Below are 22,917 nucleotides of genomic sequence, written 5' to 3'. Positions count from 1 at the left end.
AGATTTCTAACTACTCAGTAACTTAAAGCAGAGGTTTTCAAAGTATAGTCCGTGAAAACCTGGGGGTGCCTCCTAGCCCTTTTGAGAAGTCAAAACTTTCTTCATAATAATACTATAACTTTATGTGCCTTTTCCACGGTGTTAACACGTGCACTAAAAGTATAAAGGACAGGCAAAAGCGCTCGTGCCTCTGGACAACAGCGCCAAACCGTACTAGCGGTCAGTGTATTCTTCAGTGTCAGCGCTCTCAGACAAAAAAGAAAAATAAGAAAGAACATTTTAAAAACACTGGCTCACTTAGGAATGTCCCTGGTGACTTTTCATGTGCTCAACCCTTGAGTATGTATCTTTGCACCATTCTGTGTGATGAGACAGGAGGGGGCCAGGCCCGGCTGCTGCGTCCTGGGTGTGATGCTGCTCTGGGTGCTCTGTGAGCTGCAAGCTGAATCAGGTACTTTTTTCACGGAACTCTATTCTTACTCGAGAGAAGAACTGACACACAAACTTGGTATTTGGCAGACATTTTCTTAAAAACAAATGAAATGAGTCATTTTAAGAGAATAAGGGGCCCTGATATCAAAAGCTTTGAGAACAGCTGACTCCAAGAAACACTGGAGGAAACAAAACTGAAGTTCATTTAAGGTGTCATTTTCATTAAGTCTTACTATTTCTTCTCAGCCTACAAAATGAGTGAACTATTATTACATACCACTTTCTTAAACTCACACATGAAAGTGTGATCACTTGAAAGTGTGAAATGACACACAAGATTCCTTAGGAAGTTCTCACTTACCTTCATTTCGATAACAGTTTGCAGAGCTTTAGTTTTGGCAGAATCGGGGGCATTCTCAAATCTCCGATGCATCTCCTATACAAGAGAAGCAAAAAAGAGAGTAAGTGTCCTCCTTTTCACTCTCATTTTTTCAAGAGCAGGGTGGAGAAGCGAGGGAGTAGTAGTTACATGCAAAGATGACTACCCCGGCCTTGTGAGACACTCTGATCCACTTTCTGTCTTCCTGACCTTTCCCTGTGGACCTGGGAGCACACAGACTGCATTCAGGCTAAGGGGCACAGGAGGATCCCCGTCTCTGCACACCTGGTTATACACGGTAAGTCACACAGACCCCAGCCACCACAAGAGGTGAAGCTCCGGCACGTCCCCAGGTTGTGTGTCACTCTTCCACAGGACTCCGAGACATATTATCAGAACTCCAAACAATCCAAAAAGGGGATTAGAAATAGTTCCTTTTTAAAAGGAGAAATCAGGACTTCCCCGGTGGCGCAGTGGTTAGGAATCCGCCTGCCGATGCAGGGGACACGGGTTCGAGCCCTGATCCGGGAAGATCCCACATGCCGCAGAGCAACTAAGCCTGTGCACAACTACTGAGCCTGCGCTCTAGAGCCCATGAGCCACAACTACTGAAGCCCGTGCGCCTAGAGCCTGTGCTCCGCAACAGGAGAGGCCACCGCAATGAGAAGCCCGCGCACCGCAATGAAGAGTAGCCCCCGCTCACCGCAACTGGAGAAAGCCCGTGCGCAGCAATGAAGACCCAACACGGCCAAAAATAAATAAATTTATTTAAAAAAAAAAAAGAAAAAGGAGAAATCAAAGTAGTCACAGTCCACACTGCACAAAACAACTGAAAGCATTTGTGTTGACAACCTCCTTTGCATAGCATCCTCCCCCAGAGCAACAACCACCGGGCTACCTACGATGGAAATCTCTCTCTAGAGGGGCTACGATCAGAAAGAAAAAGAAGGTAAGACTGCTGAACAAGTTTCCTAAACAGTCTACCTGTAGCAAATAGCAGAAAAACATAGCTATTTTTTTCAATCCAAATGTCAGTGCGTTCAGGATCAGAAAGGTAAGAAGGAGATGGTAGAATATCACAGTTAGGGTTTTCAAGGATCACCCTGAAGTTACCAGACCTCCTCAGGCTATTTTCTTGTCAGATTCTGTCAATGTCTCTGAGTCAGCCAGTACTTCCAGAGTACCCTGGTACAGCCCCTAGTGATGGCAGAGAATACAGATGGATACTTTCCACCTGAACAGTGCTGGTGGAATTCTAGCCCTGCCCGCTGCTCTGCCCATTTGACATGTATATAGATGTTTACTAGGTCACTCAAACTTATTTCATCCAAAACAAAACTCGTGATTTTCTCCTCTTCAGCCTAGCCCCTCCTCTGAAGACTGATGAGTCTTGCCCATCTCCTTAAATGGCATTACCTGCCGGTGGTTCAAGCCAAACAGCACAGTGTCTCCTCTCATTCCTCCCACATCTTCACTTCCTACCACCTTCTAGAGCAGGTCCTAATTGTTCCAGCTCCAAAAGATTTCTTGAATTTATCATTTCACTCCACTTCCAGTCTAGTTTAAGCCTAGATTACTACAACAGCCTCGAGTTAAGTTTCCTTTCCTCTGTCCATTTTAAAGAAAGCAATGGTGTACTCTAGATAAAGCATCAACAAATCATGGCAGTAGTCTGTTTTCAATCCTTCAACGAGTTTCCTATTTACTTCTCACCCTCTACAAGGTCAACACAATCTGATCATAACAGACAGAAGACTAGCCCTCCTGTCATAACTATGTTAAAATTAGACAAAAATGCATAAAGCAACTGTTTTCAGACACTGGAAAACAAGCAGCACAGCACTATGATCCTTGAGAGAAGAGAAACTAACAAGGTTATGGTCCGGACTTGCTATCCAATATGTGATGCAGGGAGAGGAAGACCAAATGGAAAACAGCAGTCCCGCAGAGCTCAGAAGACAGATCAGTGGGTAAGAGTCCCAAAGACAGTAGAAATGTGCAGAGAAGAATGACACAGAGGAAGAAGCTAGCCAGAAGAGCAGCAGTGTCTGATCTGACAGGGGTCCCCTGGAGTCTTTGACCAAATACTAAGCCTGCATGTACAGGGAAAGACTCCACAGTGTCGAAGAACAACTACTGGGGACAGAACAACCACCAGAGAGCTATGAGTTGAGCAACTACCTGAACTCACATGGGGCTGGGAAGAATTCAAGCTCCAAAGAGCCAGAGTGGAGAGAACATCAGAGGCACTGAGCAGCGACACCTGAGAGGCCACGTCTTAGGAGGAGAGACAATCTAGCCCTGGAGGGAAGGCCACTTAGACTACAGCCAACAGTGTAAAAGCAAGTCTCATTAAGGATCGAGTTAATCCACAATTAACCCCTGCAAGATAAAACACTTCACTAAGACAGTAAAATGCAGAACACATTAATCCAGGACAAAATCTGAACACATTAGTTCAGACCATAATCACCTCTCACCTGCATTAAAACAACAAACTCATCAGTTACCCCCCAGCCTCTAGTCAGTCCACACTGAATCTACTCCCTACACTGTAAACAGGTGATAAATTGGGCACGCAGATATTTAATAATATGTTTAATAAATGACTGCAAACTTTAAAATGTAACAAAAATAAAATGAATCTTGCTAATTGTAAATAATCATCACCTCTTAATAAAGTCCTCTAACCTACACTTCACATTTTTCACTTAATATTTCTGTATCTACTTGAAATACTAAAACTGCATTTCTTTGAAATATCTCACAATTCAGACCCTGAACTAATTTCATCTGACGCCTTTCCCATTACCTACTTCCAAATTAGGGAAATTTCGAAATGCTTTACAGTGAAACTATTACAATTTCATTTTAAACTCTAGCAAGCATATTAGCAATATATAAGGAAAGAAATCCATTTGAATAAAAAAAAATCCTCCTCTGCTAAGGAACTAGGGTGCACTTTAAACCATTCGCAGGCATGAAGCTTTCCTGTTAAGATCCTGTAAAACCTATCGGTTGTAACAGATTTCCATTCAAAGGCCTGCGCATTCAAGCTCATTATGAACACGTCCTGCAGTCAGTGGGCTGACCGGCGCCCCCTTCCCAGAGAGCACATCGAGCCTCTGACTCCTGCACTGTTAATAAAGGGACAGGACTCTGGGAATAAAAAAGAATGTACCATTCAGACAAATGTAAGAAGTCGAATGTGCTAGCACTTGCTTTATTTCCCTCTTTTTAGCCTGAAAATTTTCACTCTACACAAATTAAAATACAGGCAGAATTATCTGGATCTTGTTATACTGTCAACTGTGGTACACGGTAGAAAATGTGTTCAGTTCCTCTCACTGATTTACTAAAGAATAATGACTAGAGAAGGAAAACAAACAAGTTAGGAACAAAATTTATCCGTTGTGAGTAGTTTCTTTCTTTTAAAAAGTAAATCAACATTTACTTACACAACTGAGAGAAAGGAGCATTTGTGACTGAAAAGTAGTACTTATGTCTGAAATTTCTTTCTTTCAAGTTTCAGGTTTTAGCCTCCAGCACCCTTGGTTCAAGGGCAGACGTCCCTTCAGCAGATTTCAATCCTCCACACGAGTTCTGGGCTTACTGTACTCCACACGGAGAAGTGAAGAAGGAACCCGCACTACTCTTCCTGTACCTCAACTCCGCCGTTGTCAGACAGCACTGCACTTTGACCCTTTACCATCTCAAGTAACGCATGCTTCTGAGAAAACATATCTTCCTGTCAAAATGGGAATGAGGTACAAATGACACACCAAAAAAAAAGGTGAGGAAGGATAACCTGAATCAAGTTATGCGATGCAACTGTTCACACTTTCCAAAATCACTAGGAAAGGGCAAACTAACTAGGGATGCTTTTTCTTTTTTATTTCTTCCTACTCTTTTGTCCAAGGTTTCTATTTTTTTTCTATATATGTTTATTTCTCTTTTTTTCCCTCTAACCTCCTCTGCTTTTACCTTACAACTGCCAAAGATACAAATAGGCATTCCTCAGACATGTTAGAGCCAGAATTCCTAGCCTAGAACCTAGTTAAAGAGTAGGACTTTTAAACCTCAAACACTGCTGCAAATATTAACATGAGAGCAGTTGTACTAAACAAGGTTTGTTGACTGAAATATTATAGAGACAAAAATTAACATACGTGTAAATGTTTTAAAACAAATTAGTATTCTAATTTCTTTTTTCTTTTTTTTTTTTTTTTTTGGCCGTGTCGTGCATCATGCGGATCTTAGTTCCCCGACCAGGAATCGAACCCGTGGCCCCCGAAGTGGAAGCGCAGAGTCCTAACGACTGGACCGCCAGGGAATTCCCAACAAATTAGTATTTTATTCATCACAATAGGATCTACATTTCAAAAAAACAGGAGCACATATAGAACCGAAATATTTATTCAGCCTATAGACAATGCTTGGTATGCATATGGATACCCGATCCAAAAATTCCATAGCCAATTCAGGTATGTTCTGCCAACAGACTGAGAACCAAACTTTGGTGTATCACAGAATCAATCACCTGTAAAGCCTGTTAAAACTCCATACGCCTGGCCCCAGGCACTAACCATGTCTTGAGTGTAGTTCAGTATGTGTCCAATAGATGTCTTCACGCTTCTATCCATCAAAGGAAAGGCACTCCAGTAAACAATACAAAACCTAACAATAAGTCACGTAACAATGTAATTTCAGTACAAACAGAAAATACAATGCTTAATTTAATTTTTGTTTTTCTTCTTTGGCTTTTATTTGGGGGAATTATTTACCTGCTATCTACAGAATCATGTTCATAAACAAAATGGAAAACTAATCACAAATGTTCCTGGATATGAATGCCATTTTAATGTTACTGTATTTCATCAAATCTAAGATGCCACTGATTGTAAGGCAAATCACTGTTTAATGTGTTGGAAAGAAAAGAAGGAAATACCTCCAAATAAACCATGACCCAAGCTTCTATCATTCAGAATTTTTATTTTATACTGATTGCAAGACCCTTTTTTACTTATTTAACCATAAAGTTTAATCATATATCGTTTTGAACTGTTTTATAATTTTCTCCAAACCAATAACTGTTTGTTTCAATGCTGATTCACAGCATAATATTACTGAAGACATAATGAACAACAGCTAAAGTTAACATGAGAAATAGCAACAATGCTCACAACACTGACTAAAATGAGCAGCTGTTAACTGTTTGTGAGTACACAGGCAAACAAATCGAGCAGGACTGCGGCCTTGCTGACAGAGATTTCAAGATGCCATCAAGGATAAGACTTATTAACTCAATTTCATACTGTTGAGATGGGAAAAACTATGAGCCTTGGAATTGATGAAAACCCGCTTTTTTAAAAGATGGACAATAATCCAATAATAATAAAACCTATGGATATCCCAGTGTTGCCAGCCCTCAATTCTTTCTGCCTTTCTTGACACACTAGTGATATAATGTACAATAGCCATTTCAAGTCACCACTCACCCAACCTACAGTTGTTAAGTTCTTTATTAGACTTCCTTGTTCACTCGTAATTCTCCCTCCCCCATTTATTCTCAACACAGCCAGAGTAAATTTTAAAAGCTAAACTAGATCACTCCCTTGATTAAACACTGGCGCAGTTTTCTCTTGTACTTTGAATAAAATTGTTGCATTACCTGCAGGGATCCTGAAGGCGAGTGCTTTGTCTCCTAGAGGGCATGGATTTTTGTTTTGTTCACTGTTACTGTATCTCCCTGTGCTCTGCACATGGGTTAGTGCCCAATAAATATCCGATGAATGGAATGTGTGACTCTGGCCCTGGCTACCTCTTCAACCTCTCATCTCATGCCTGTCTTCCCCTTAGACCATATGCTTTTGTCCTCTAGTCTCCTTGCTGTCTCCTGAAAACTCCTTCTCATCAGGCTTTTGAAACTGTTAACCTTCTTCATGAAATGATTTCACCCAAATGCTCAGCAAGACTGTTTCAACTTGCTTCAGATCTCCCTTAAAGGGCACCTCCTCAAAGATGCTTACCCTGTTTATCCCCTCTCCCAACATAATTAGACTCAACTAATTTATTTCCTCTCATAATTATCAGTTTATTGTCTCTCACCAGATTTTTAAGTTCTAGGAGGGCACAGACCATGTGTTCTGACATGAAAAATGTATACCCAGCGTGTATCCCAGGGTCACATACATTTTAGAAGCTCAATGGATGTTTGTTGAGTAATGAGCAAAGAAAGGCTGTGCCAAGTGCCTCCAGCACCTTGTCACTCTGGAAAGGAAACAGTCGAGCCACATGTTACAAAGTTTTACTCCAAATTACCATCTGAGCTTCTGTTACCTGTATTTTCTAACATACACAAATTCAATTGTTTAAGGCTCTTGCTATGGCAATAAAAGATTCTTTCCTGTCTCAAGATTGTTTTAAAAGCTTTTTCTTACATTCTCTTCTAGTGTTGTTATTTTTTAAGAAGTAGCTCTTTACTTCTTCTAGAACTTAATTTGATGTAACTATGTATTGTTTTCCAAATAGATGGCGATTATTCCCAAACATGTATCATATGCTTAAAACTATATTACTTCTGGGTTCTATTCTGTCTCATCAATCTAGCTATCTATTACTGTGCCAGTACCACACATTTTAATATCACTGGGTTTAAAACACATATATCATGAGCTGCTTAAACAAGTGTTCCCGCACTGTTCTTCTTGCAAAGAAACTGCAACATCATTTGGGCACGTGTCAAGAATATTCCTATTGGGATTACATTAAATTCAGAGTTGGGGGAAAGCAGCATCTTTATATTAATGTTCCCATCTACACTGTAATGAAAATTTAGCCCTATCCTTTCCATTACCGTTACTGATATTATTTATTCCATTTTCCTTATCTAACTGCACTGCCTAACACTTCCAGAATAATGTAAATACTGATGAACACAGCTGTCTTTGCCTCTCCCTAACTTTAATGGATGCGTTTAGTGTACGTCAGAGTAAGCACAATTCTGGTTACTAGTTTAAAATATGTTTATAATACACATTTACTGAGTTGTTTTATTTAAATCATGCTATAAAAGTATCATTCAATTCTTAATTTTAGTTCATTTGGTTTAGTTTTCAAAGTGTCTGTAACATTTTATCTAATGTCTTTGAGATAGCTATCAAACACTACAAGGTTATCTTTTCCTTTCACCTATTACAAATTATAACTGTGAATGACATATTGAGCCGTTCTGGATTCCTAGAATAAACTCCTTTTGGTCAGAATATTATCCTTTTATCATAATGCTGATTTTATCTGCCAATATCTTATTTATAACTTCTATATCTAAGGTCATGAGCAAAACTGGTTTGGGGTTTTAGTTTGTTTTCTAACCTTTGTTAGGTTTTAGTATCCAGTGGTCACACTGGAGAAAAAAGAATTGGAAAAGCTATCCTTCCTTCTGTAAGCTCCAGGCTTAAACTTCTTTCCCTACATTTCAACTTATTCAACCAACATTTCTTGAGTACCCACTGTGCAAGATAAAATTTCATATGTATATATATATATATATCCATCCACATCCTTGGTGCAAAAAATTAAGTGAACAATGAAGAAACACACATGGAAGTATACTATAATATTACTGGCTCATCTACATATATGTATAGAGCTGCACAAGGAAGACTTCACAGCAGAACTGAAATTTGAGCTAAGTCTTGAAGGCAAGTAGGAGAAAAAGAAAGGAGAACCAGCATTCTAAACATGTGTTCCTGAAGCAATCACTTCTACTTGCTCTTAAATAATTTTAATCCATAGGACTGTGTTTCCTGTAAGATGATGCTACATTACTAATAGCAACTGGAATTGTGTATTGATACAACTGACAGGGCCTATATTTCTTTCCACATTATGTTCAGAAGTGGGACTTAATATTTGTAGAGCTTGTTACTTCAAAATTAGTCTTAAATTCAAGTTTTTTCCTACTACTTGTTCAAATTCACCATATTTCTGGTTGCTCTCTGCCAGAATAACACTGTGGCTTTTCATAATCCTTAACTATTCACTATTTATTAACTCCAAAACTCAAAAATAAATGGGCACAGGTTGAAATATTCAGAACAGAAGGAGTAAAAACATAACATTCAAAGTTCATCACGATGCTGGTAGGGTTTTCATGCTGCATGCTGTTTGATTTGAGATGATTACACCTCTAACAATGTTCTATGGCCAGGCTCCAGGTTACCTAATTAAAATATAAACTCTTTAAAGTAAACTGAAAGAAACTCAGGATGGTGCCTACAACACAGTAGTTGATAGAAAATTTTCTAAAACAATACAGTCCAGTAATTTGAAGATTGTAACGTACATAGCTGCAGATTAACCGTAAAAATACAGTATATGCTTCTGCGAGGATAAACTGGTCCAATCACTCTGGGAGACAAGACTGATATTCAGAGTTTTGAAAACGTACACACCCTGGGCAAATTCATTTCTGGAAATTTATGCTAAAGAAAAAAATTAATGTACAGGGGTATATGGTTAGGGATATTCAGTGCAGCACAGTTTTATAATAATGAAAAATTAACAGTAGTCTAAATTTTCAACAGTAAGAAGTATAAATAAATGCAACAGAACGTTATAAATTCAATTGAAATTACACAACTCTACATGTACTGACAAAGAAAGAAAGATGGTCAAGACTAATTATTAAGAAAAGCGGGTAACATTATGCATCACTGCACTACCTAATACAGTAGCCACTACCTACACAGAGATACTTAAATTTAAATTTGACTAATTAAATTTAATTTTAAATTAGTTATATTTAAATAAAATTTAAAATTCAGTTCCTCAGTCACACGAACCACATTTCAACTGCTCAATAGTCACATGTAGCCAGTGGCTACCGTATTGCAGAGAGCAGATATAGACCGTTTCCATCATCAGGGGAAGTTGCTGTTTTGCTGCTTTTAACTGCCTTCCTCACACTTCATTTAAAAAGGGATTATTCAGACTGGCACTGAAATAGTTCTGAGACTTTTTCCCCCCTATCCAAATGTGAAAATTATCTGAAGACTCTGACCTCACACAGGGAAGTAGAGCTGTCATTTTTTTTAATTCCATGTAAGATGAATTCTTCACTTAAGCTTTCTTAAAATGAGGCATTACACAGACAAGTGAAACATTATCAGTAGTCACAGTGGTAAGCTAAAGTCTGAGCTTCCCCTCTGAAAATAAGTGGCAGCATGCCTCTGTATCACTCCCTCTAGCTGTGCCTCCAGGGCAGCAAATTGTTTTTTTAAAATTTATTTTTGGCTGCACTGGGTCTTCGTTGCTACACGCGGGCTTTCCCTAGTTGCGGCGAGCGGGGACTACTCTTCATTGCGGTGAGCGGGCCTCTCATTGTGGTGGCCTCTCTTGTTGCGGAGCACGGGGACTAGGCACATGGGCTCAGTAGCTGTGGCTCGAGGGCTCTAGAGCACAGGCTCAGCAGTTGTAGCGCACGGGCTTAGTTGCTCCACGGCATGTGGGATCTTCCCGGACCAGGGATCGAACCCATGTACCCTGCATTGGCAGGCGGATTCTTAACCACTATGCCACCAGGGAAGCCCAGCAAATAATTTCTATCACATATCTTTTACAGCAAGACAACAGTTTCCATGGAAACCACAGGGCAAACATCCATTACTGCTGCCTAGGACTTTATAAGCACACCGAAACTGAGGGAATCACGTACTTTCAATTATTAATATTTTAAAATTGAGCAGTAGTTAGCTACTCTAACTCTGGTTTTGTTGTGTGTGTCTCTATGAACAAATCAAGAGATGAGTAACAAATCAAGAAAATTCTGTGGCCCTCTAGCAACAAAATGAGTCTATAGAAATCAGGAGGGGGAAAAAAAAAACGAGAAAGGTATTAAGCCAGTATACATGCCAGCCAACGTCATCTCATACAAGACAGCAAATCAGAACAGAAATCAGTGCAGAACTTAGGTAAGAAAGAAGAAATTCCCTTGCACTAGCTCAGGAGAGCATATAAATTTATCTAGGTCAAAATGCTGACTAATCAGGAAAAAAAGACAGTCATAACAACTGAGAAAGTGGCCACTCACCTCTCTCAACAGAGCGTTCTCTTTTTCCTTCTGCTCCAAAAGGCTTTCGAGGTGGTGGACGTGCATCTCTGCCTCTGCCAGTCTCCTTGTTCTCTCATGGTCCTCCTCAGTAGCCTTAGCAGAAAGCCCCTTGCTCTGCAACATCTCCAGAAGCTTCTTGATGGATTCGTCCCGAGCATTCAGCGTTTGCTTCTGAGTCTCAATCCGCAGCTCCATCTCCTCCAGAGTCTTTCGAAGGAGGAACAGCTCCTTGGCCTGCCGCTCATGCTCAGTGTGCAGCCTCTGAAAGTTCTCCTCTGTCAGCTCTGTCACACAAGGCTCACCAGTCCTACTGTTACTATCCTGTTGAAACAGCTGGTTCAGGTCCCTCTGGATCCGCAATTCATCCTGGAGAGCCTGGATTGTCATCTGCATGTGCTGGTATAAAGACAAAGAAGAAAACCCAAATGAGCTTTCCTCCTCAAGTAGCAGAAACAAAGCAGATGAAAGCAGCTACCACAGCTCTCAGAACCCGGCATTTAGCAAATGAGGATTCACATTATTCTGTTTTACACTGTCTTTAAAAATGATTGAGATCATCTGTAAAATGTCAGTAATTTAATTTGTGTTTATTACAAACAGGAAACAAGGTAAGTCTGGCAGCTCCTCACTTTGCTTGACTAAATAAAGACACTGTTCAAGATTAACAGAAGGTATTACATGGAACTAAAGGTGAGGAGAGGGGAAAGACACAAAATTTCACCAAAAGACACAAAGGATGTCAAAATACACAATGACTTTTAAGTGTTTTACAATTAAGTTAGCACATTAAACAATAAACATATGAGTGCATGCCAGAACGTGCTTAGCACTCCTTATGTGCTAATTCATTTAATCCTCACTATAACACATGTACTATTATTTGAATTTTATTGATGATGACACCAGGCATGCAGAGACTTAAATAGCTCACCCCAAGATCACACAGTAAGTAACAGAGCTGGCATTCGAATTAAAGCAATTCTCGCAGCCCACTGAAGCTAGTACCCAAAGGTAATAAGATAACTTGAAGCTTTAAAAACAAAACACAAAAAACTGAGGCTGTGTGAGCTATTTACACAGAAGAAGATAACAATATAAGTGAGTAATTGGAGTAATTAAATGAAAATGTTAGTGCAGATAAGCTAGTAAAATGTTTCAGAGGGTATATCTTTAGCCTGCATCGCTAACGAAGGTATATGAACCTTTACTCTGAATGGATAAATTCTAGAACATTATACAAAGAACCTAAAAGGAAGTTACATCAAGAATCATGTTTTTAGAAATGAAGAAGCAACAACAGAAAATCACTCTTTGTATGCAAGGTAGTCAAGGTCTGGCAGTGTGCCGCAGTGGAAGGAAACTAACCCACAATCAGAAGACATGAGTTTTAGTTCCAGCTCTCACACTGAAGAGCAACCTAATTTGGAACACACTGCCATCTTTCTGGGTTTCAGATTCCTCATATTTAAAATGAGGATATAAATGCCTGTACCATCTTTTCACAGAGCTAATAATATCACTGAAATCTTTGTGGCATATATGTTAAAACATACATTGTTTAAAATTTTTGGCAAACTGCAAAACAGCAGTAAATATCTCAAGGAAATGATCTGGCAAGTGTACAAAGATGCTCACTGTTGTTTATACCAGTGACAAAATTAGAAACAACCTAAATGGATATTAATAGGTGATGAGTTAAGTAAATGAGAAATGTCCACCCAGTTTAATACCATGCATCAATTTTTTTAAATGTAGATTTATATTTGCTCATTAAAAACTACAGTTACAACATATTAAGCGTAAAAAAGCAGATATATAATAGCAAGTATAGGATGATCGCAATTCTAATTTTTAAAAAGTATATACATGCAGAGAAAAGTCTAAAAGGATGCAAACAATTACCAGTGTCTGGGTATGGGTAGATTTTACATTTTTCTTCACCTTTCTTCTATATCTAAATCCCCTACAGTAAGCAAGTAATCAATAAAAAGAGACATTTTTACCTTTAAAAATAAGAGAAAAGATTTCAGAGATGCCTGCTTGGCTGTGTTCAATTTGCTACCACTTTGGTTAAAAGGGAGGGAACAATAAATATTTACTATTTACTATAAATAAAAAATATCATAAGAAATAAAAATACTTCTGTAATGTTACACAAGAAATAATTAATTTCGGGGAATGGAGGAAGGCAAGAAGGGAGGAAGGGAGGAACGAACTGGAATCACTGAGGGACAACATGTAAGAAAACTTTATTCTATTCCGCATAAAAATTTTTTTAACTGAGGTGTAACTGACATTGAAAATTTTTTAATAATAGCTTTATTGAGACATAATTCACACATACCATAAAGTTTGCCAGTTTAAAGTGTGTAAGTCAGCAGTTTTCAGCATATTAAAAGTTATACATTGATCACTACTATCTAATTCTAGAACACTGCCATCACCCCTGAAGAGAAATCCCATATACATCTGCAGTCACTTCCCAGCCACTTCCCATCTTTCTCTCCTCCTAACCCTCCTCTTGAATTTGAACTAAATGTATGTACTACCCACTCAAAAATTAAATTTAAAAAAATGCCTAATGATATTTTTCAGCCTCAAAAAGGAAGGAAATGCTGACACACACTGCAACATGGATGGACACTATGCCAAATGAAATAAGCCCGTCACAAAAGACAAATATTACACGAGTCCACTTACATGAGGGTCCCTAGAGCAGTCTACCTCACAGAGACAGGAAGCACAAGAGTGGTTGCCAGGGGCTGGGGAGATGGGAGACAGGGAGTGACTATTTGATGGGTGCAGAGATTCAGTTTTACAGGATGAAAAGAGTTGTGGAGATGGATGGTGGTGATGGTTGCAAAACAATATGAATGTACCTTATGAACTGTACACCTGAAAATTGGTTAAGATGGTAAATTTAACATGGTGAATGTAAGCTGTATTTTACAACAATTTTAAACACTGAGGAAAAAATATGCCTGCCATAGAATTCCAGTGTGTTGATATTAAATAATTTACTTATAACTATTGATAAATATTTAGTTTGGTTCTCATTTTCCACTATTATAACAGGCACCTTCACATGTATATTTCTGCACATCTATCCAAATTTTTCCTGGAGATAAATTCTGAAAGGTGGAATTCCTGGATCAGAGGGTATGCAGTTATGATTTTAATACACACAACAAATTATCTCTAAAAGGGTTTGTACAGATTTAAACTTCCACCAAACGATGTCTGAGCACTTTCCTATACCTTTGACAACTGGGTATTTTCTTTCTTCCCTTTCTTTTTTGGGCTTTTCTTTGATTACAAGTAAGACTGAATATCTATTCACATATCTACAGGCGCTTTGTATTCCTTCCTTTGTGACTCATCTGTTCTTGTTCTTTGCTCATTTTGTTTTGGGGACATTTAACCTTTCTCTTAATCCACTTTAATATCTTTTTATATTTGGAAAACAACCTTTTGCCTGCTGTGCATGTTACAAATATATTTCCAAATCTGTCATTTTTCTTTTAACATAGTTTATGGCAACTTAAATAGAGAATTTTTTTAGTGCAAAGATAAGAACCTCTTCTTTTATAGTTTCTGGTTTTGGTATTATGCTTAGCAAGTAGTGAACTTTCAATTATGGCAGTCTTCAAACTCTCGAAAAGCACTGGCTTTTTCTTACGAAAAATAAATTTACAATAAAATTATCAGGTATTTGAATTCATGAATATGATTCTTTAAATAAATTTAACTACCCGCATCATGCTGTAAAGATTCTCAACAGTTGTTGGGAGCTCAAAATCCTTAATAAAAAGATGTGTCAAAATGCTAATTCTCTGAAGCCTATAATCAACCCCCTGTTTCATTCTTTACCTTTGGAAGTCAAAAAATCCAAATAAATCCTGAGCAAGTTTATCCCACAGGGAAATATCAGAAGTTAAATTCAACAATGAAACTGATTTCTAGGTACAACGGTCCCTCCTTTTCTGGACACTCATCACCAAATTCATTCAAATCAAGAGAAACAGATGCTGACGACAGCTAACAGTCTCACATACACTTTGGCACTTGTGATTATTCCAGTATGGCAAGCACTGTTTTGGTGAAGAAAGAAAATACAACGACTAATGTGCCCTGCTTCTTCAGCTCTGCGTGCACCCATTTTACTAGAATATAGAATTAAAATGATGCTCTGACTGGTAGCTGAGAAGGCTACACAGCAACTTCTCCATTGAAATGGGAATCAGCACCCCTTCTTTAGGCTACATTCAAACTAGATTGATTCACTTTATAAAAATTCCTGCCAATTCCCTTGGGAGAAGAAAGAAGCAGCGGGCCACAAGCCAGGCTGCTCTTTCTCTAGCACATTCATACTGAAGATAAAGTGAGCATATCTGCACATATCACAGACATTTACCATGATCGACCAAAATCAGACATGCTGAATTTCGTAGGACCATCTCAGTTGTCAGATATTAGGAAAATTTCTATTTGGGAATTCTGCTCATGACACTCTCCAAAATGATCTCACACTTCTCACATTCCAAATTGTACACCAACACTCACTAGTCTACTTCTGCTCACTCTAACACTCAGCTTGAAATGGAAGACTGGAAAAATAACTGCTTAAAATTTAGTTCAAGGATTGTGCTATTACACCAAGCTGTATCTCAATGAAATGGTAGGATGTTGTGAACATCAGTAATGAAAATTCTTAAATCTCTGATAGGGTTTATGATCTTTTTTTTAGAAAAATACATCTCAAAAACAACAAAAGATCACACCAATGCTTCATATATTTTAGACAAATATCAGAAGCTCTTCTGAGGCAAAACTTCCATTAGTTTCTCTGAACAAGAGAACGCTTTGATCCAGTTTATCCTGATTTCTAAAATGACAGAACCATGGAGTCTAGAGCTATTTTTAGTTACAGAAAAAGAATATTATGGATACATGAAAATGGTCATCATCACAAACATTATACTGCATCCCAGAGAGTTCAATGCACTATTTGCCAAGATAACCATTAGAAAAAATACCAGTACTGCATCCTATTATGTTAAATTAAGAACGATTTTTTTCTGAAACATGTAAATACATACATTGAGTAAACTCTATCAATGCAAAATGCAAAAGAGTTTATAATGATTCTTACTAACATCATCCAAGTCGATCCTCAGGCTCTGTGATGTTCTGATCTGTGCTGTACCGTATGTGCCCCTAAGAAGAGCACTTACCAGCCCAATCTGCAATTTATTTCTTTGTATCTGTCTTCAAGAAAAACTTTCTAGAACTTGGGACTTTCATCTTTTTACTCTGGGGCACGGCACAGTGTTTGGTATAATAAGTGCTCAATAAATTTTTGATGAAAGATTGACAAAAACAGATTTTCACGCATTATTTTGTAAGTAAATGGCTACTAGATAGTAGATGCAAATCAAGTCCCTGGAAAATTGTATCTTTCCCCTATAACAGAGAGTTACTCTCATTCTGTAACAATTAGTTCCTTACCAGCTAACACAAAAAAAGTCTATCTCAAATACAAACTGGCCAAAATACTAAATGCAATCCTAATTTTTTAAAAAAATGTTAATTATACACTCTGGATTTATTTGTGCTTGACCTGAAGTGAAGAGAAGCATTTTCAAATAATTAACTGTCAACAAGTATCTTTTATACTTTTAATACTATACAACATACACAAAAAGTGTAGGATAGAGTTCTTGTCCAAAAACAGAGCTTACAAAGTGGTAAAACTTAATAGCTATATATACACACTCACACACCAGCACTATACCTTAGTATAAATTTTAAATTAAGAATATTCAAGAAGGAGAAATGGGACACATAAAAGCACTTATTATATATGCAACATACTCAAATGAAGTTTAGATTCTATAAGATCACTATGATTTGGATTCATGAATCTTTAATATGAAAAGAAAGTATTCTAATTTCTATCATTTTAGAAGAAACTCGAAGTTTTTTAATGAGTCTGAATCTCCAAGACTGAGACAAAGGAAGCGCCTCTAAGGGAATTCATTCCGCCTGATCATTCGTCTAGTATTCTTTCCGTTGATTCTTTCAGTTGATGACTAGGATTTATTTTCTGTGCAGCAAAGCACACTGTAAACTCTCAAATATTAAACCAAAACCAAGTTCTCAGACTGATCTAAACACAAGCAAGAGACATACTACAATGCAAGAAACAACCACACCAGAATTCAAATGGATACATTAAATTGTTTAAATGAATGCTACTTTGAGCTTATTCTCCTCTAAAAAAGATGTCAGAGTCAAGAAAATGAACAAGCAATTATTCCAGATTCCTAGCAGCTACTCTCTGCTACTGAATCCAGGAGAGAAAAAAGAATATCTGCCTTTATACCAGCATAACCCAGAAGAGAAATTAAAGAATAAACGAAAATACTATCAAAATGGGGAAGTCCCAAGGTCATTAATACATTCTATTATTGTGTGCTCATCAAGACAACTCAAGTGACAATAAACTGATTTTAGTACAAGTTCTAGAAATCCCAAATAGCTTTCAGTTACCCAAACTCCCATACCATTTACTTACCCCTTAGCCTCTACTTAAAGAGTATCCTCTACCCGTTCCCTCACTTTCACTCCCAGCTAAATCCTACCTGTCCTTTCATCCTTAGATCAGGCATTATCTCCTCTAGAAAGCCTGTCTGACTCTCAAACTGAACAAAAGGCAAAAATAGAGAGGAAGGAATGGGTGGAGGAAGAAAAGTACAGAAAGAAGAAAAGATAATATCCTAAACCAGATATTACAATAGTAAAAATATCATACTAAGCAATGTCAGGGTTGAAGACGTCATTCCATTAAAAAATAACATCAAAATAAAAAAATTTTTTTAACCTTAAAAGTAAAATCAAACAGCAGAGGGATCCTATAGTAACCATCTCCATAGTGTTTAACTTGAGAATGCTCAGTACTAACAAAGCAATGGCAGAATTAAATACAAGGGACCATAAAGGTACTGTTCAGTCTAGCAGCATTTTAAGTATCAAGCTCACTTCTTTCTTCATGCTCTACAACCCAAAAGTTTCAAGCACCTGCAACAGATGTCAATGAGGTTAACAAAATTCCCAGATTTAGTCCCTGAAATACTAGTATATAAATCAAGAAGAAAGAAGGGTAAAGAAAGAAGAGTTAAGCGATACCAATCAGCTGTGAACATGTTAAGAGCTAACCCTGGCAATGCTACAACTGGGAGTGGATTCAGCTGAATAAACACACACCGGAGGCAGCAGCTTGGCTGTTTGGGGGGTGGGTGGGGGGGTCCCCGCTGACATTTAGCTGCAGCTCATGGCAGAAAGCTAACAGGGGTTAATGTCTGTGTCTCACAGAGCTATGTCAACACTGAAGTCACTGTGTGCCCAAAGCTTTCCAGAAGCTATAGAATTCCCTTCTCCTTTTTTCCCCCTCCTTTTCCTCCAGAAAAAGAGAAGAGGCAAGGAAGACTGATATTGAGGGAGAGTACAAAGAGATCATGACCGTACAGTCTTACAGAAAAGCACTCGTGTACACTGCCATTGTTTAAGATGCTTTCACACACACTATCACTAAACTGTGTTAAATTGAAATTAAGCCCACCAAAATTATTTACATAAATAATTCTGTCTTGGGGAGAAAATAGCATAGAACATATACAAAGAACATCAGCTAACCAGAATAAACCAACCAAATTACTCACATTTTTTTTCAAGACTTACATCTTTAATAATGGGCTTTCTTGTAAAAATCAAATCTACACTAGGCAACTGATAGACTACAATAGTCCACTGTTATATTTTGTTCTAGAGATACTAAAACCAAGTGCAGTAAGACAAGAGAAGGAAATCAAAGGTATAAGAATTAGAAAGCAAGAAACAGTCATTATACAGGATGAAAACTCAGAAGAAATTACAGACAAAATATCTGTATCATTAAGAGTCCAGCAAGGGACTTCCCTGGTGGTCCAGTGGTTAAGAATCCACCTTCTAATGCAGAGGACGCGGGTTCTGCATCCCACATGCCACGGGGCAACTCAGCACGTGCCACGACTACAGAGCCCACCAGAGCCCACACGCTCTGGAGCCCGCGCACCGCAACAAAAGGTCCTGCATGCCGCAAGGAATATCCCGCGTGCAGCAACTAAGACCTGACGCAGCCAAAAATAAAATAAATAAGTAAATAAATATTTTTTAAAAAAGAGTTTAGCAAGCCTGGTGCATATAAGATCAACATATAAAATTTAACTGCATTTCTCTACAAGGAACAAATCTTTAAAAAGTGTAATTAAAAAGAAAAAGAAAGAGAAAGAGAATCTTGATAAATAAAACCAAAGAAGCATCTGGGGATAAAATAACAATAAAAAGTCAAACTATTATGGAGAAAATCATAATTGTTTCGAAAGCAAAACACCAAGGTATAAATATAAATTTTTGTACACAATCCCTTAATTTTTCCATGGCAACCATCAAATAAGGCATATCTAAGACTCTTTTGCACATGCTTCTGTAAAAATGTTAAGTAGACAAAAGAAATCTAAAAATTAATAAAAATTTTTTGAAAATCAATTTAGGTAGTAAACAGACAATACAAAAGATTGCTTCATGTTTTAGCAGCATATTGAGAGGAAATAAAACCATATGGGATCTTCATGGGGTATTTAAAAGGAAATACATTTGTTTTCTTGACTCTCACCAATTTTATCACATAAACTCCAGTAAATACACGTGTTACCATTATTTTCATTTATCTCCTATATCCATATTTACTCATCACGTTGTATTTTCAATTTGAATACTTAGGTCTATGACCACAAAATCTTTCACTTCACTTCAGCTGACTGCATACTTTTAGAGGAAAGTTAAACATGCACTTACCCTATGACCCAGCGACTCCACTTCTAGATATTTCCGCAAGAGAAATAAAAGCATGGCCACAAACAAATCTGTATAAAAATGTTTACAACCGCTTTATTCATAAGAGCCAAAACTGGAAACAACCCCATCAACAGGAGAATGGATAAACTGATTATGCAATATCCGTGCAATGAAAACTACTCAATATTAGGATGACTATGGATACATGCAACAACACGAATAAACTTAAAAAAAATAGTACGCTGAGCAAAAGAAGCCAAACACAACAGAGTACAGACTATATGGTTCCATGTATAGGAGGTTCTAGAGCAGGCAAAACTAATCTAAAGTGAAAGGAATTAGAACACTATCTATGTGTTGGGGGCAGGGAAAATACTGATTGGGAAGGAGCTCAAGGGAACCTTATGGGATGATGGAAATGTTCTATATCTTCATAAGACTGCATTATACGACTACTGGCATTTGTCAAAACTCATGGAACTATGATACTGAAGATCCATGTATTTTGCTGTATGTAAACTATACTCCAACAAAAAATAAATATATTAAAAGAGAAAAAAGTAACAGATATAGGTCTGAAAAGGGAAAAGTAAATAAATATTCAAGAAAACTTCTTAACAAGTAGGAATGACTTCACTTAAAAGAAAGAAGGATAATTTAGTTGATTTTTAAGAACACTTCCAGTTCCAACATGTATTATGCTCTATCACCTAATTCAATTGTAACCCTGCATTCTTAAAAAGGTTAGAGAAGAAAGCAGAAGCTTGGGGCTACAGAGGCTCATTCAAATATACAACAACGTATGGAAATCACCATCAACAATTTGCCTTATTTGTTTCAGATATCTCTCTCTCTCTCCCTCACCCCTCACTGTTGCTTATTTAAAATTCGCATAAGTGATGTCATCTGTTCTTGAGTCTCTTTGCAAATTGCTTATGTTACTCAACATAATGTGTCTGAGAATGTAAACTGGTATAGCCACTATGGGAAACAGTAATGGAGGTTCCTCAAAAAATTAAAAATAGAACTGCCATTAGATCCAGCAATTCCACTTCTGAGTTTTTATCCAAAGAAAACAAAAATACTAACTCGAAAAGATATCGGCACCCCCATGTTCACTGCAGCATTATTTATAATACCCAAGATATGGAAACAACCTAAGTGTCCATCAGTGGATGAATGGATAAAGAAAATGTGGTGTGTATACCTATACACATAAGTGTATATATTATTATTCGGCATAAAAAAAATAAGATCTTACCATTTCGGCGGGCGGGGGGGGGCGGACCACAAGCTCACAGATAGAGAACAGATAGGTGGTTGCCAGAGGTGGGGGACAGGGAGTGGGTGAAATGGGTCAAGGGAGTCAAAAGGTACAAACTTCCAGTTATAAAAATAAATAAGTCCTGGGAATATAATGTACAGCATGGTGACTATAGTTAATAACACTGTATTACATACTTGAAAGTTGCTAAGAGAGTAGATCTTAAAAGTTCTCATCCCAAGAAAAAAAAGTTCTTTGTAACTATGTGTGGTGATGGATGTTAACCAGACCCAGTGTGTTGATCATTTTGTAATGTATCCCAACAGCAAAATATTGAAACTAATATAATATTATATGTCAACAATGCTTCAATTTTTTAAAAACATGTTTGAGATTTATCCACACTGATATACATAACTCTAGTTCATTCACTTTTATGAACTGTATAATACAGGTTTCACAATTCCTTATCCAAAATTCTAAAATCCAAAGAGCTTTAAAAAGACTAAATTTTTCTCCAAGCTTAATGGAAAAACCTGACTCAACTGCTATGAGGCTATTTACCATTTATTTATCCAATTTAATATGAATATTCCTAAGTTTTGCTACAGATTTAATATGTGTGATTACTGGGTATTGTCCAAACCCCGATGGGAGTATTATTACACAATATGCAGTTTGTATACTGGATTACCTTTCAAAATCTGAAAAAAAATCTAAATTCCAACATACATGTGCCCTAAGTATTTTGGAGGAAAGGACTGTGTACTCATATTCCACTTTGTGAATAAATACCAACTTATCCACTCACCTACTGAGGAACAGTTAGATGTTTTTCCACTTTTTTCCCTGTTACAAGCATATGTACATCTACCTATCTCCTTGTGCACATGTGCAAAAGTTTCTCAAGGAGACACACAGAAATGAAACTGCCAGGTAGTAGAGTGTGTCTTCAACCTTACTGGTCATTTAAACGTACCTTTTTCAATTTACTATAAACAAGATGCATGACACAGATGATAAAAGGGAGCAGATATCTAGCCTATAACTTTCATATCTACAGAACCATTAATCATATAACACTTTCCATTAATCGTAAAACCACTTTCCTAGAAGGAAATTTTTGGTGGAAATGGATTGGGTTGCTACTTAAAAAAAAAAAAAAAAAGCTAAATGATTGTGCATTCAATTCCATCCGTAAGGAATAAAGACAGAGTGTTTTCAAAGAAAGTTGTTACTTATGAAGCTACTTTAATTAGCAGAGCCCTAGTATTGCTGTAAGGCATGAGAATTTTTTTTAAAAGAAAAAATTCTACCCGCAGGATCTTTTCTCTCTGAAAGAAGGAATTAGAGAAGAAACAGAAAAGATCGGAAAGAACCCTAATTTCTCTCCGCTCACCCTACTTCCTAAAATGGCATCTTTCCCTGAGAATCTCCACAAAATACAACTACTTTAATCTCAGTACCAAAATTTTGATGTCAAAGATTCCTATAAAAATGATCTTAGAGATAAGGACACTGAAAATCTGAAAGCAACAATAATCAACAGTTTCAAGTATTTCCTTTCTATCCCTTTCATATTTATTGGAAAAGTAAATAAATAAGCAGACTTCTTTTTTCTATCAGGTATTTGAGAAACAAAAAAGTAATACAGGGATACCTGATTCATTACTAATGTTTAAAATATTTTTAAACTAAATTTATGAATTGGGATAGATGCTTATATAATTCTTTTTTTCTGACAGTTTTTAAGAACACATTCTTTGATCCCCATATTATAAGGAGAATAGGCTTTTTAAATAAAGCTACTTGCTTAACCCAAGGTACCTAAAC

General features: G+C 37.3%; 1 protein-coding gene across 6 annotated transcripts in view; it reads right to left on the bottom strand.

Moving 5' to 3' along the window:
- Positions 1-22,917, bottom strand: part of ERC1 (ELKS/RAB6-interacting/CAST family member 1) — a 388,985-nt gene that overhangs the window by 291,419 nt on the left and 74,649 nt on the right. For all 6 annotated transcript variants that reach the window (XM_082635263.1, XM_082635267.1, XM_082635268.1 and 3 more), the window contains exons 3-4: positions 10,905-11,321; positions 794-868 (exon numbers count right to left, since the gene is read on the bottom strand). In XM_082635263.1, the coding sequence (XP_082491389.1) occupies positions 794-868; positions 10,905-11,321 (492 nt within the window). The remainder of the gene's footprint in view (positions 1-793; positions 869-10,904; positions 11,322-22,917) is intronic.

The sequence above is a fragment of the Mesoplodon mirus genome (genome assembly GCF_964341445.2).
Source record: "Mesoplodon mirus genome assembly, chromosome: 11".
Lineage (NCBI taxonomy): Eukaryota > Metazoa > Chordata > Mammalia > Artiodactyla > Ziphiidae > Mesoplodon > Mesoplodon mirus.
This window is presented reverse-complemented; position numbering and strand designations above follow the sequence as displayed.